Below are 12,818 nucleotides of genomic sequence, written 5' to 3'. Positions count from 1 at the left end.
TTACACCAACCTCATTGTAAACTTGTTAATATTTGGGACAACAAAAGAGATACTCTGCCCCTGCTGTCTGGACTAACTGAAAACTTTCTGTGTATGCAGGCTTTCTCCATCCCATCTGAAAGGGTGTTCTCCACTGCTGGAGACACCGTCAGTCCAGAAAGATCACGTATCCTACCTGAAAAAGCAGACATGCTTATTTTTCTGCAAAAGACTTGTTAATTTTGCACACTTGCACTACGCACTGTTCTGTTGTATTTGACAGTATTTCTCTTTTTTTAATTATTATTTTTGAGTGCTATCAGCTCATATGTGCTTTTAAAAAGGAAGATTTTTTATTTGTATTAGAAAAATGTTTCAGTAAAATGTTACGCATTCTTGTCTATTTGCCACAGTTACATATTGCCACAGTTAACATCGAGGCTTTGGGCCTCTTTTGACCTCGTTGTGAGTTTGTAAGGTTGTGACTTCTGATTAAACAAACTACCTAACAATCAAAATGTTTGTTCTTCTTTTTTTCTTAATTAGAATCAATAAGAGAATCGATAAAGAGTCTAGAGCTGAAACGAATACTCGAGCAACTCGAGTAACTCGAGTTTAAAAACTGATCCGAGTAATTTTATTCACCTTGAGGAATCGTTTAATTTTGCCAGCTCTAAGCATCTCGTTTTGCCCGGACTACTTTATTGCGGGACAACACGCTGACGTCACGTGCGTAGAGGAAGAAGCAATTAAAAAAAAAAAAAAAAAAAAAAAACTTACTGTAGCCGACAGCCGCTACAAACTACGCCGATGTTGCTAAAAACTACGCCCGCATGATGCTAGTGTGGTAGCAGGTAGTGTCCGATGTGTCTCATCGATATCGCATGCATTTAGGACTAGATGCGAAATGACAGACTCGGCCGCGTCTGGGCAGCGTTAGTAAACAGCTGCCATCTTTAAGCAGCAGACTTCTAACCGCTAATAAATATAACGTTACTGTCACTCGCTCACGTAACGTTAGCCCTTCGGAGGGCTAGGTTTCTATTGATTATGACCACTGTCGATGCGTGGCTAACGTGCCTTACATACAGGCTTTATTTAATCTGTAAAAACACAACGTTGTAGAGTGATGAGGGTGTAAAATTAAAACATAATAAAGCTAACTGTCAGTTTTAGCTCAGTAGTCATTGCTGAATAAAACACCAAGCAGCACTGGTCCCTAATGTGCTCCAATACAGCAGGTATCATACATTTATTCTGAAAACTGCAAAAACTCATAATCCTATCAGTACTTACAGTTTAGACTAACTTAAAACTTAACTAGAACTTAGAAATAGACACAAATGGAAATTCAATCGAAACTCGTGGGAAAAACACGTAGCTTTCAAGTGATGTGTGTTATCAAGCGTAATTACACTTTTAGGTAAGAAATATGTTGTTGTTTTTTTTATAAGATCTAGAAGTTTTTTGAGTGAAAGCAGTGATTTTTTTTTCTAGTCACATCTGAGATGCAATTGTTGGCTGTTTTCAACAATGTACATCGAAAATAAAGACATCGAAAATAAAGACATTGATTGACTGAAAATGGTTCAATATTGGATAAAATGTCTTTTTTTCTCATGTATATTTATAATTGCTCTTTACCTAAAAAAAATGTTTTATCCGATTACTCGATTAATCGATAGAATTTTCAGTCGATTACTCGATTACTAAAATATTCCATAGCTGCAGCCCTAAAAGAATCGAAACGTTGAGCAATATCGATAATGGAATCGGAATCGTTAAAATCGTATCAATTCCCATCACTAGTAGCAAAGAGTTAAATTTACCTTTAGCAAAGATGTATTTTTTCAGGTTGGAGGCATGCCTTGATGGCTAACTGTATATTGCAGTGGTAGAAATAGGCCAGTTTATAATTACGTATTGTGTAAATAGTAATTGCACCGATTAGTAACCAAATGGAACTCCAGTGAGGACAATCGATATGAAAGATAGACCAATGGCCATAAAGTAAAGGACAGAGACGATAGAGGCCAATTTCCTGCAAAAGACCTTTGATGGGTTACAAGCAGGTAGGTAATGTACCTCCTGTTTACCGTCAACTGGTGACCCAGCCTCCTCCTTTTGGTCAGCAGGAGGAAAACAAAAAAAAATTTGTGTTAGAAACTGAAAATATTCCTCGCGTTTTAATTTTTACCACTGTATAAGGAACAGATAGAGTTAGACGCAGTAAAGTCAGCATTACATTTTGTTGTATTGAATTAATGTCAACTGGACTAAAGATGCATGTTAATGTCCTGATATTTCTCAAAAGGTCAAAAGGAATCCTGGATTACCACAATTTCTTTCTTCTTGCTTGGAGTGACATTTCCATCATCGCCTTCTTCCTGGTCCAGATCCTCCTCGTCTTGTTCCAAGCTGGGCTCCAGTTCAGTTTCCTGCTCATCCAAAGAGGGGCTGTAGAGATGACGCTGTTCACTATTGCTGTGGTGGAAGAGGCCATCGTGATTCTCACACATGCCTGACACTGGCCGGGAGAACTCTGCTGGTCAAAAAAATCTTCATTACCTCAACAAGATAAACTTTGTACAAAGCACATGGAATGTTCCTCTTACCTCCATCTAAACTTCTGGAGAGTAAGTGCCTCTTGCTAGTGGACCGCTCAAAATGAGGAGCAGGTCGATCTATAAGAGCACTGGCCTGTCTTGTTTGAGCCTGCGTTCTCCCACTGTATCGGAACTTTGAGCCCATCACCAAGAAACCCTTAGGAGGAGGCTCTGGGGAAACTAACCTATGGATGCAAAAACATTACTCAGATTTTTTTTTTTATAGTATGTAACCTACAAAAAAGGCAGATGATCAAAGGAAGTACTGAAGCAGGAAATCAAGTGGTTTCCCTGAGAGGATTTGAATGACTACAAGTGGTTTATATCCGTTCCTAGGTTAAGCCGTTTTAAAATTTTCCTCTGTGGTTTAGAGCTGTCATGAAGCAGCAGGTGAAAGATTCATATTGGTATATCTTTTGGTTGCTTTACATAATTATCTTTACTTTATATCTCATTTCATTCTTGATTTTGTTGTATTTATTACTCCGATTATTATTACTATTATAGGAACTTGATGAACCTGTCAAATTAATACGATTGTCCATCTAACGAAATAAAAGATAACAAAAGATTAAGTCTACATCTGCACAAATGAGAGTGTTTTGTTAACCTTAACATTTGTCCTGATCCTGTCAGAACAAGATTAAATCGACACTTACCGGAAGAAGGTGTGATGCTCGATGCAGACTTTCCATAGCCTTTTGGCAGCTCTGTGGTTAGGTAGCTTAAAACCAATAGTGCTTTCAAACTGCTCATACTAGAGGAGAAACAAAAAAATAAAAGTATGAGTGTAGATCGAGTATTTCAGTCCTTTCCCATTTTGGTTTTAATTTTGTTAGAGGTTGAGTATTCCCATTTGAGTTGAGATGATTGATTGACATTGAAATCAGCAACAGTCTTTGCTTTAAGGTTCAATTAAACTGCTGTCATTTAGCAGTGCCTTCTACTACATTAAAAAAATACAAGTATTTAAAACATCCCATGTTTAGAAATTGAGAGAGAGGTTTCATGGTTGCAGCTGCAGCAACTCTCTTGAAGAGGCTCTTTATTTGGCCCAATCACAGGCTCACTGTGTGGCTGTTGCTTGACTGGGCCTGGTGTTTCCAACCTAACACAGTGATTTTCAGGATGGAGGATAATCAGTAGCGCTGTTTTTCATACTTCAGCTATCTGTCCATTCGAAAATACACTGGGCCGGCCGACTTGAGATTAAATTACCATGAATGTGGCTCGAAAACTAAAATGGGTTTGACACCCCTGCTCTAAGGCAAAACACGTGTAAAATGCAAGGGCGTAGGTGTGGGGTGGTAGGGACATAACACTACCAACTTTTCAGAATGCTCATATTGTCCCCACCAACTTTTAAGCAACCTTATTTGCATTACATAACGACTTAAATTATATAGGTAATTTAGATAATTTAGGATATTAGAAGTTTTTTTGGGGCAGCAGCAGTCACTATAAGTAATCTAAAAAGACATCAATGTTGTGGAGGTGGTGAACACAGCACTAATTTTGCTACTGAAAGTCCGACCTGCATCAGAGTTTGCATAACATTAAACTGTGTGAACTTGCTAGCCTGTAAAACTCGAGTCGGAAGCTGCTTAGAGAGAAGTGTCCTCCTGTATGTGTTTTCTACCGTTAACGTTGATTAAACTGTGAGAAATGTAGTGAACCGAGGTTTACCACCTTCAACCCAGTTTTCATTTTTATTTTATTTACATGGTCTTAAAGCAGCCCAAATGAGCTTTCATTTTTTGATGAGTTGGACAAAAGCAGTAGTGCTTTACCTGAAGGACGACTCCAATTTAATTTATTTTTGTTAATCCCTAAGACGTTTTTTCAGTTATATTTATTTATTTAGACTGAAAATGTTTAGTGGTCTTAAGACAAATGTTTATTTTTTTGCATTCGTGGATAGTTAAGAGATTATTAACAAGTTGGTATTTATTGTGTATGTTAATATAAGTGATTTTCAAATACTGCAATTTAAATTTGCTAATAAATTCCAGACATTTTGGAGGTTTTCAAACCATTTCTTTAGTAGTTTTTGAAAACAAAGGTTTTAATCAAACGCTGTATCACCTGAACCAATACACATGAAAGTAGATTTATTTTACATTGATCATTTAGCCTACCAATAATGAGGTTCATATTTGTGAGAAATATAGCCTTGACCCCGGTTCACCCAAACTGTTTGGTCTTATTAATGTCCCATCTCCAGCAAAAAGTGTACATGCAGGGTATGCTGTTATATCGTCCCTACCAATGTTGAGATCAAACCTACGACCTTGGTATGATGCTTTTAGATACTGCCAGGTTGCCTTTTGTTATATTACTAGCACTAATTATTCTTCTCCATGTTGCATACCTCTCCAGGTCTTATCTTGATATAAAAGTTGCTCCTCTTGTAGGAGATTTTAAGGATCTTTGGCCATGCAAAACGATTGATCCTCAGCCTATCACGGTATACCAATAGGCCGTTAGCACAGACACCCAGCATTATTTCAATCCCCTCGGAATCCTGCATGGTGAAAAAGTCAGCAGACAAATTATTCATGAGTGGCTAAAAATTCCGTCTTTATGAATCCATCAGCCAACCTTAGCATGATGCAGGTCTACCCCATACATGGACAATTTCTTTGCGTTCTCCAAAAAGTTAATTTCTGCCTCAGCTGGAGTCATACCCCTGTGGGTAGAAAAATCTGTAAACAACATCAACAGGCATGTTCACGGTCTTAACTTTTTTTTGTTTTTGTTTTTTTAAATCTCATCGTGTACATCTGGAGCAAAACAAATTGGTAATTTAGCATTCAAACCCTAGTTTTGTTTTTGGCTGGGTCTATGCTTGCTGATAACAAGTGATTCATACTATTGACATTTCATAGCAAGTGCAAAACTCAACAAAAGAATCTATAACTTGATAGATTGAAGTGAAATTTAAACAACAGCGTGTCGAGTTGTACTTGTAGTTTCGATGGAGCTCCATCACTCTTTCTTCCAGTTCACGAGTTTGATTGGGAGCAAAATGGAAATCGCTGACATAGTCCAATACATGCTCATCATGATCATAGTCGCCAAGCTCAGCTTGGACTGTATAGGAGCCCAGGAGAGCATGGGTGACAAACGAGCACGGCAGTCGACCTGACAGCATGTCATCCCTCAGCTGCAGACATAGGTAGTATCTGTCAGATGAGAAAAGGGTAAGAAAAGAGGGCTTTGGCAGTCAAACAAGGCTAAGGAAAGGCAAGCTCCAACGTGTATTCAGTGCAGTAAATCCTAGCCTGTTAGAAGCATTCCAGCACTAATCCTTAAAAAGGAATAAGGGATTTGGTTTGCTGTGACGTGCAGGTATAAAAACCATGTTCATTGTCGCAGTACTTCAACAAAAGCACCAATTTTTAGGAAACATTGGAAATGCCTAACCATAGGCAATTCTCCTTCATTTAGCATGTAGTATTTAAAAGACTACCTGGTAATATCTTCAGTGAGCTGGGAGGGGTCTGGAGGGTAGAATTTGACAGCAAAGGCAAAGTGCCATGGACTGTCTGCAGAGAAAATGAGAGCCGAAAGATCATTGCTGTCATGTCTGTCCTAGGAAGAAATAAAGAATGTACACTCTCCTGACATTTCAGGCACACCTGCATAATTTGATTAAATTCACTACAAGTGCTGAAATTCAACCTCTACATGACAAAGAAGATTGGTTGGGATATACAATACAGGCCTTTACCACAGCTGAACATGACTCCCACAACTGCAATTGTCAATATTTGCCTCTGCCTTGCATATTTATCACACATTTACCAGAGTATATTACCCCAATTTAATATCGGATAATCCTTATCCAATATCTGGCGGAACATGTGAGGAATTGTTCTTTGGTCCGACCCACACTAAGTTTTGTGGTGATCATAACAGTATAGCATGTACAGCGGGGAAAATAAGTATTTAGTCAACCACTAATTGTGCAAGTTCGCCACTTAAGAATATTAGAGAGGCCTGTAATTGTCAACATGGGTAAACCTCAACCATGAGAGACAGAATGCGGGAAAAAAAACCAGAAAATCACATTGGTTGATTTTTAAAGAATTTATTCGCAAATCATGGTGGAAAATAAGTATTTGGTCAATGCCAAACATTCATCTCAATACTTTGTTATGTACCCTTTGTTGTCAATAACAGAGGCCAAATGTTTTCTGTAACTCTTCACAAGCTTTTCACCCACTGTTGCTGGTATTTTGGCCCATTCCTCCATGCAGATCTCCTCTAGAGCAGTGACATTTTGGGGCTGTCGTTGGGTAACATGGACTTTCAACTCCCTCCACAGATTTTCTAAGGGGTTGAGATCTGGAGAATGGCTACGCCTTCCAGGACCTTGAAATGCTTCTTACAAAGCCACTCCTTTGTTGCCCTGTGTAGCTGCCATTAAGGCAGAATAAAGAAATAAATAATTGACTCTTTGATCTGTGGGAGTGTAATGTTAAGTATTTAGTGTCTTTGATATGGGGTGGGAACTTAAGTTCACTACCGCAGGTTAACAGGGGCACTATTAAGCGTTACATCGGCTTATTATCTGATGAACACTATTAGAGTACAGACAACTTTTCAGTACCTCTGATTAAGATCAACAAGGAAACATCTCAAGTGCATAGTGCATTGAAGAATTGAAGCTGAACTAATGTCCTCTGGAGTAAAGCAGCCAATGAGGTAATTTAGTTTGTGTTATTTGTTAGTTTGCGTTAATTGACTTAGTTTCTGTTAGTGTAGTTATGTATTTATGTTGTTTTATGTTTCTGTGTGAATATAATTTGACTTCATGTATATATTTGTCTGTGCTGTATGAAAATGATCTGACTTAATGTATATATTTGTCTGAACTGACTTTATGTATATTTTTATCTGTATTGTTCAGTTCTCACGGCATTGTCACGGAATTGTCACGGCAAATCAAGTCACTGTCAAGGCAAATCAAGTTCTGTGATTAAAGCCCGTGAAAGAGAAACAGCTTGGTTCGTGATTTCGACTCGAGAGGGAATTACACCCTGGCTGTGTGTTTGGGGTCATTGTCATGCTGAAAGACCAAGCCACGTCACATTTTCAATGCCCTTCCTGATGGAAAGAGATTTTCACTCAAAATCTGTCGTTACATGGCCACATTCATTCTTTCCTTTACACAGAGCGGTCGTCCTGGTCCCTTTGCAGAAAAACAGCCCCAAAGCATGATGTTTCCACCCCCATGCTTCACAGTGGGTATGGTGTTCTTCGGCTGCAATTCAGGATTCTTTCTCCTCCGAACACGAGTACCTGTGTTTCTACCAAAAAGTTCTATTTTGGTTTCATCTGACCATAACACATTCTTCCAGTCCTCTTCTGGATCATCCAAATGCTCTCTAGCGAACCGCAGACGGGCCCGGAAGTGTACTTTCTTCAGCAGGGGGACACGTCTGGCAGTGCAGGATTTGAGTCCCTGGCGGCGCATTGTGTTACTGATAGTAGCCTTTGTTACTGTGGTCTCTGTAAGTCATTCACTAGGTCCCCCCGTGTGGTTCTGGAATTTTTTGCTCATCGTTCTTGTCATCATTTTAACGCCACGGGGTGAGATCTTGCATGGAGCTCCAGATCGAGGAAGATTATCTGTGGTTTTGTATGTCTTCCATTTTCTAATAATTGCTCCCACAGTTGATTTCATTACACCAAGCGTTTTCCCTATTGCAGATTCAGTCTTCCCAGCCTGGTGGAGGTCTACAAATTTGTCTCTGGTGTCCTTCAACAGCTCTTTGGTCTTGGCCATAGTGGAGTTTGGAGTGTGACTGACTGAGCTTGTGGACAGGTGTCTTTTGTACCGATAATGAGTTAAAACAGGTGCCATGAATACAGGTAACGAGTGGAGCCTCGTTAGACCTCGTTAGAAGAATTTAGACCTCTTTGACAGTCAGAAATCTTGCTTGTTTGTAGGTGACCAAATACTTATTTTCCACTCTAATTTGGAAATAAATTCTTTAAAAATCAAACAATGTGATTTTCTGGGGGTTTTTTTCACATTCTGTCTCTCATGGTTGAGGTTTACCCATGTTGACAATTACAGGCCTCTCTAATCTTTTCAAGTGGGAGAACTTGCACAATTAGCGGTTGACTAAATACTTATTTGCCCCACTGTACACATACATATGCAGCTACTGTACGCGTTTTTAATTTTGACATCATAATTAGCCGATGGCAACATATAAGAAAGTAAAACCAGATTTACAATTCAATTTATTTGTCAACTCATGATCATACTTGTTTTTGCTCAGTGTGCATCTGCCAACATTTATTTCTCTGTCCATTCTGCTTTTTAGGATTAAATCAGGAAAAAAAATAGTATCTACGTTAATAATTAATGCATCTACATTGATTTTCTCAGTGAGTAAGTATTAAGAATTAATTAACTGCCCATTGGCATTGGAGAAAAGATGGGAAGAATATTTTGAGAAGATAATGAATCAGAAAATAGTGGGGAAAGAAACATAGAGGAAGCAGTAGTTACCAAATAAGTGTTCTTAAATATAAGGGATAATTTCAAACGGTATTTGGAGGATGAAAAATGGAGAAAGAGAGAGAAAGTGGGTACGGTAATTTTTGGACTAATAGCCGCCACCCATCAAATTTGACACGGAAACCGCATTTGTTAATAGATATGTCGCACTGGACTATAAGCTGCAACTGTCCTCACTGTATTATGGGATATTTACACAAGATATTAACCGGTAACACTTTATTTGTCAGCCGCATCATAGGACTGTCATAAGACCAAATGAACCACCATGAAGCTTTGAACCAATTGGCTGCAAAGCTCCATTGCGCCAATAAGACTCTCATAAGCCCACCATAATTATGAAATGACACTGCCATGAGCATTAATGAATGCTTATGACAGATGTCATTTTGTGTCATCCGGCAAATGATCTCCCTTTTGAATGAATGTAAACGATCCAAACGGGACATAAATGGAATTAGTGACATAATTTGCTGAATGACACTAATTGACATCTGTCATAAGCATTTATTAATGTCCATTATAGTGTCATGTCGTTATTATGATGGTCTTATGGCAGTGTTATGACGCCACTGTCAAGTAAAGTGTCACCTATTAACCCGAATAAATCAACAAATAAGCCACACTGTCTTATAAGACACTGGATTCAAAATGAGGGAAAAAAGTAGCGGCTTATAGTCCGAAAATTACGGTAGTTGTTGGTTGCTATCAATAACTGGAAATGTGTTGCCCTATGATTTTCACACAAAAATTCCATTGGTAAATTACTAATTTGAATTTGTTATTTGTATCATTATTACAAGTATGATAACTGAAAAATATTTATTTAATTAAATTTTACATAGCTCTTAGTTTAGTTTTGGTTTTACAAATATGCTTAAATGTTGAGAAGGGTGAGCGTAAATCAGATGTTTAAATTTTCACCATTCTGCTAAGAATTTATGTTTTGCAGTTTGACTAAAATAGGGAAACATCTACTATCCATATTTCCTGGATTAGATACTCACTACGCATCTGTTTCTTGATCTCCTTGGAGGGGTCCAGCCAATTCTGGAAGACAGAAGGCAGAATTCATTTAGAGCAGACAAGATATGCAATTACAAACACTGGTGACACATTTCACTTTAATTGCCACTGGTATCCCTAATGAAAGCCTCTCCATCCCTAATGAAAGCCTCTCCATATGTTTGAATAAAGAAGACGAATCCTCCACTGCTGAACTGTTCAATGCAACGATTTAATGAAAGCATCTGTTTTTTCTGTGCTGCAAAATGAATGATTTTTTTTACCCTGTTGCTCTTAGTGTGTTCGATAATGCAGTGAGCTAAATTGTCAGCAGTAACACAATTTATCATTTGGCTGCTAGAAGAGCTCATTGGGGCCTATTGACTAAATGAAATCCTACTACACTCATAAACAGCAAAATAAAAAGCTGTCCTTTCATTTATACTTGATGCACAGCCAAAAGTAAATTCGAACGTATGTTTATGATCTTTCCTCTATTGCCTAACATTTATGCAATGCAAAAAAATATAGATTTAAAGACCAAATGTGCTGTTTTTGCTCATATTTGTTTGCCAGTTTGTGAGTTTACACCAGTTTGTGCAATGGGGCTAATATGCTAGCCAATACTAAAAATGAGTGAAGTAGGGTTGTTCCTATTGAATCTAATTTACCAGCTGAGCATAGTTGTTTATGACACATTGACTCATGATTGCTTACATGCTAGAAGCATGGTATTAATGCTTAATGATTCCCCTCAGCTTTAAATGTTTTTCCGGATTCTGTATGCAGGCAAATACTTCCTTTTGGCATGGGTCAATCATTCACAGATTTTTGCTATGCGGCCCCTAAACCCCACTTCACTCGTCACTGTACTTTCATCTGAAATTTAATTAGGTGTCTTGGGATTTCATTTTACAGATTGACTCTGGAAAAATATATAAACATTGAAAAAGTTTAGGTGAGAATATTTTTCGATCATTATTTTTCTGGTCATATAAGATTGATATTTATGCTACATAAACATGTTTTTGAATCTGAGAATTCGAGAATGAACACATAAAATTCAATATATATAATTAAGATGAAGCTGAGATTAGGGTTGTTCCGATCATGTTTTTCTGCTCCCGATCTCCCGTATCTGCCGATCCCGATATTTCCCGATCCGATTGCTTTTTTTTTGCTCCCGATTCAATTCCTATCATTCCCGATAATTTTTCCCGATCATATACATTTTGGCAATGCATTAAGAAAAAAATGAATAAAACTCGGACGAATATATACATTCAACATACAGTACATAAGTACTGTATTTGTTTATTATGACAATAAATCCTCAAGATGGCATTTACATTATTAACATTCTTTCTGCGAGAGGGATCCACGGATAGAAAGACTTGTAATTCTTAAAGGATAAATGTGACTTTGTATATTGTGACTAAATATTGCCATCTAGTGTATTTGTTGAGCTTTCAGTAAATGATACTGTAGCCATTTAACTTCTGCCCAAATGCATGATGGGAAGTGCAACCATGACTGTGCGTCGTGGTACCAATTGATATATCTTCTCTGCGTTGGGAAATAACATAGGGTGTTAAGAAAAAGATCAACTACAACAATTCTTCCCCACATTGCTTCCCACAATTATTCTAATCGGTGGGAGAGGGATTGTAAGGCTTTAGCCGTTTAAAAAAAGGCTCTAAAGGCTGCCAAAATTCATTCTACTCATTTTACGCTGCCTTTTAGCTCTATATACTGTATGGGTAAAACGGTGCCATTATAGATTGCACGCGACAATGTGTGAGTGGGTCGTGCAGTGCATGCATTAATTGTGTTAAATATTGTAACGTGATGAATGTAAAAATATTAATTCTCGCTGTTAACGCGATAAATTTAATAACCCTACCTTAAGCTTAAACTAAAGACTCTGGAAGAGTGTAACACATTATGTCTGTAACGTTAAATACAATTAGAAAACGATTTAATTAAAAAATATATATATATTTAAAAAAAGGCATGTCCGATATTTTTTTGCCAATTCCGATACTTTGAAAATGACGTGATCGGACCCGATCATGCCGATTGATCGGGACATCTCTAGCTGAGATATGTTTGTTTATATTTTGACAAGGATAATGACCATTATTATGATTAGATATTAAAGGTTATGCGTTTTCCTTGTGATTATTTTTTTACAATGATGAAGCTTTACTTCAGTATGAAAACCTTTTATATGATCAGGATCATGCTACACCCAAGTTATCAATGATCCAATATGTAACATTTCTTAACAAGTGGGTTGTCAAGATGCTTTTAATAGTGATGGAAGATTTAAGAGGAACTTGGTCTTGTCATTATTGTTTTTCTGTCATCAAAAGGAAAATCTGTAGTCTGTTGTGCAATCACAAATTTGCCTTTGAAGAAGCTAATGCCTGTCAAACAACATGAGCAGACAGTGAGGCCCCCTCAGCTCACTGCTGTGACAATTACGTAATTATATGATAATCAGACAGCTATGTGCTTGCCTATTTATCCACATTGCTCTGAATCAGCCACAGAGCTAAGGATTTGCAAAATGTTCACAGTTAAAGGGCGCAAAGGCTCAGAGATGTCAGTAAAATCACTTCAATACCATGTTTTCTTTCATCTTTAAGACATTTTGCCAATACAGATGCTCCAAATATTGAGACTGT

The 12,818-nt window shown here is 37.7% G+C and overlaps 1 protein-coding gene across 4 annotated transcripts in view; it reads right to left on the bottom strand.

The window, feature by feature from the left end:
- The window catches only part of LOC130921383 (band 4.1-like protein 1), a 108,563-nt gene that overhangs the window by 32,408 nt on the left and 63,337 nt on the right, over positions 1-12,818 (bottom strand). For 2 of the 4 annotated variants that reach the window (XM_057845211.1, XM_057845214.1), the window contains exons 6-14: positions 10,131-10,173; positions 6,058-6,133; positions 5,552-5,770; positions 5,187-5,274; positions 4,957-5,109; positions 3,245-3,342; positions 2,595-2,770; positions 2,316-2,524; positions 2,065-2,100 (exon numbers count right to left, since the gene is read on the bottom strand). In XM_057845211.1, the coding sequence (XP_057701194.1) occupies positions 2,065-2,100; positions 2,316-2,524; positions 2,595-2,770; positions 3,245-3,342; positions 4,957-5,109; positions 5,187-5,274; positions 5,552-5,770; positions 6,058-6,133; positions 10,131-10,173 (1,098 nt within the window). The remainder of the gene's footprint in view (positions 1-2,064; positions 2,101-2,315; positions 2,525-2,594; positions 2,771-3,244; positions 3,343-4,956; positions 5,110-5,186; positions 5,275-5,551; positions 5,771-6,057; positions 6,134-10,130; positions 10,174-12,818) is intronic. The other 2 variants (XM_057845212.1, XM_057845213.1) reach the window with 2 other exon arrangements.

Source organism: Corythoichthys intestinalis, chromosome 9 (assembly GCF_030265065.1).
Source record: "Corythoichthys intestinalis isolate RoL2023-P3 chromosome 9, ASM3026506v1, whole genome shotgun sequence".
Taxonomy (NCBI): Eukaryota; Metazoa; Chordata; class Actinopteri; order Syngnathiformes; family Syngnathidae; genus Corythoichthys; species Corythoichthys intestinalis.
This window is presented reverse-complemented; position numbering and strand designations above follow the sequence as displayed.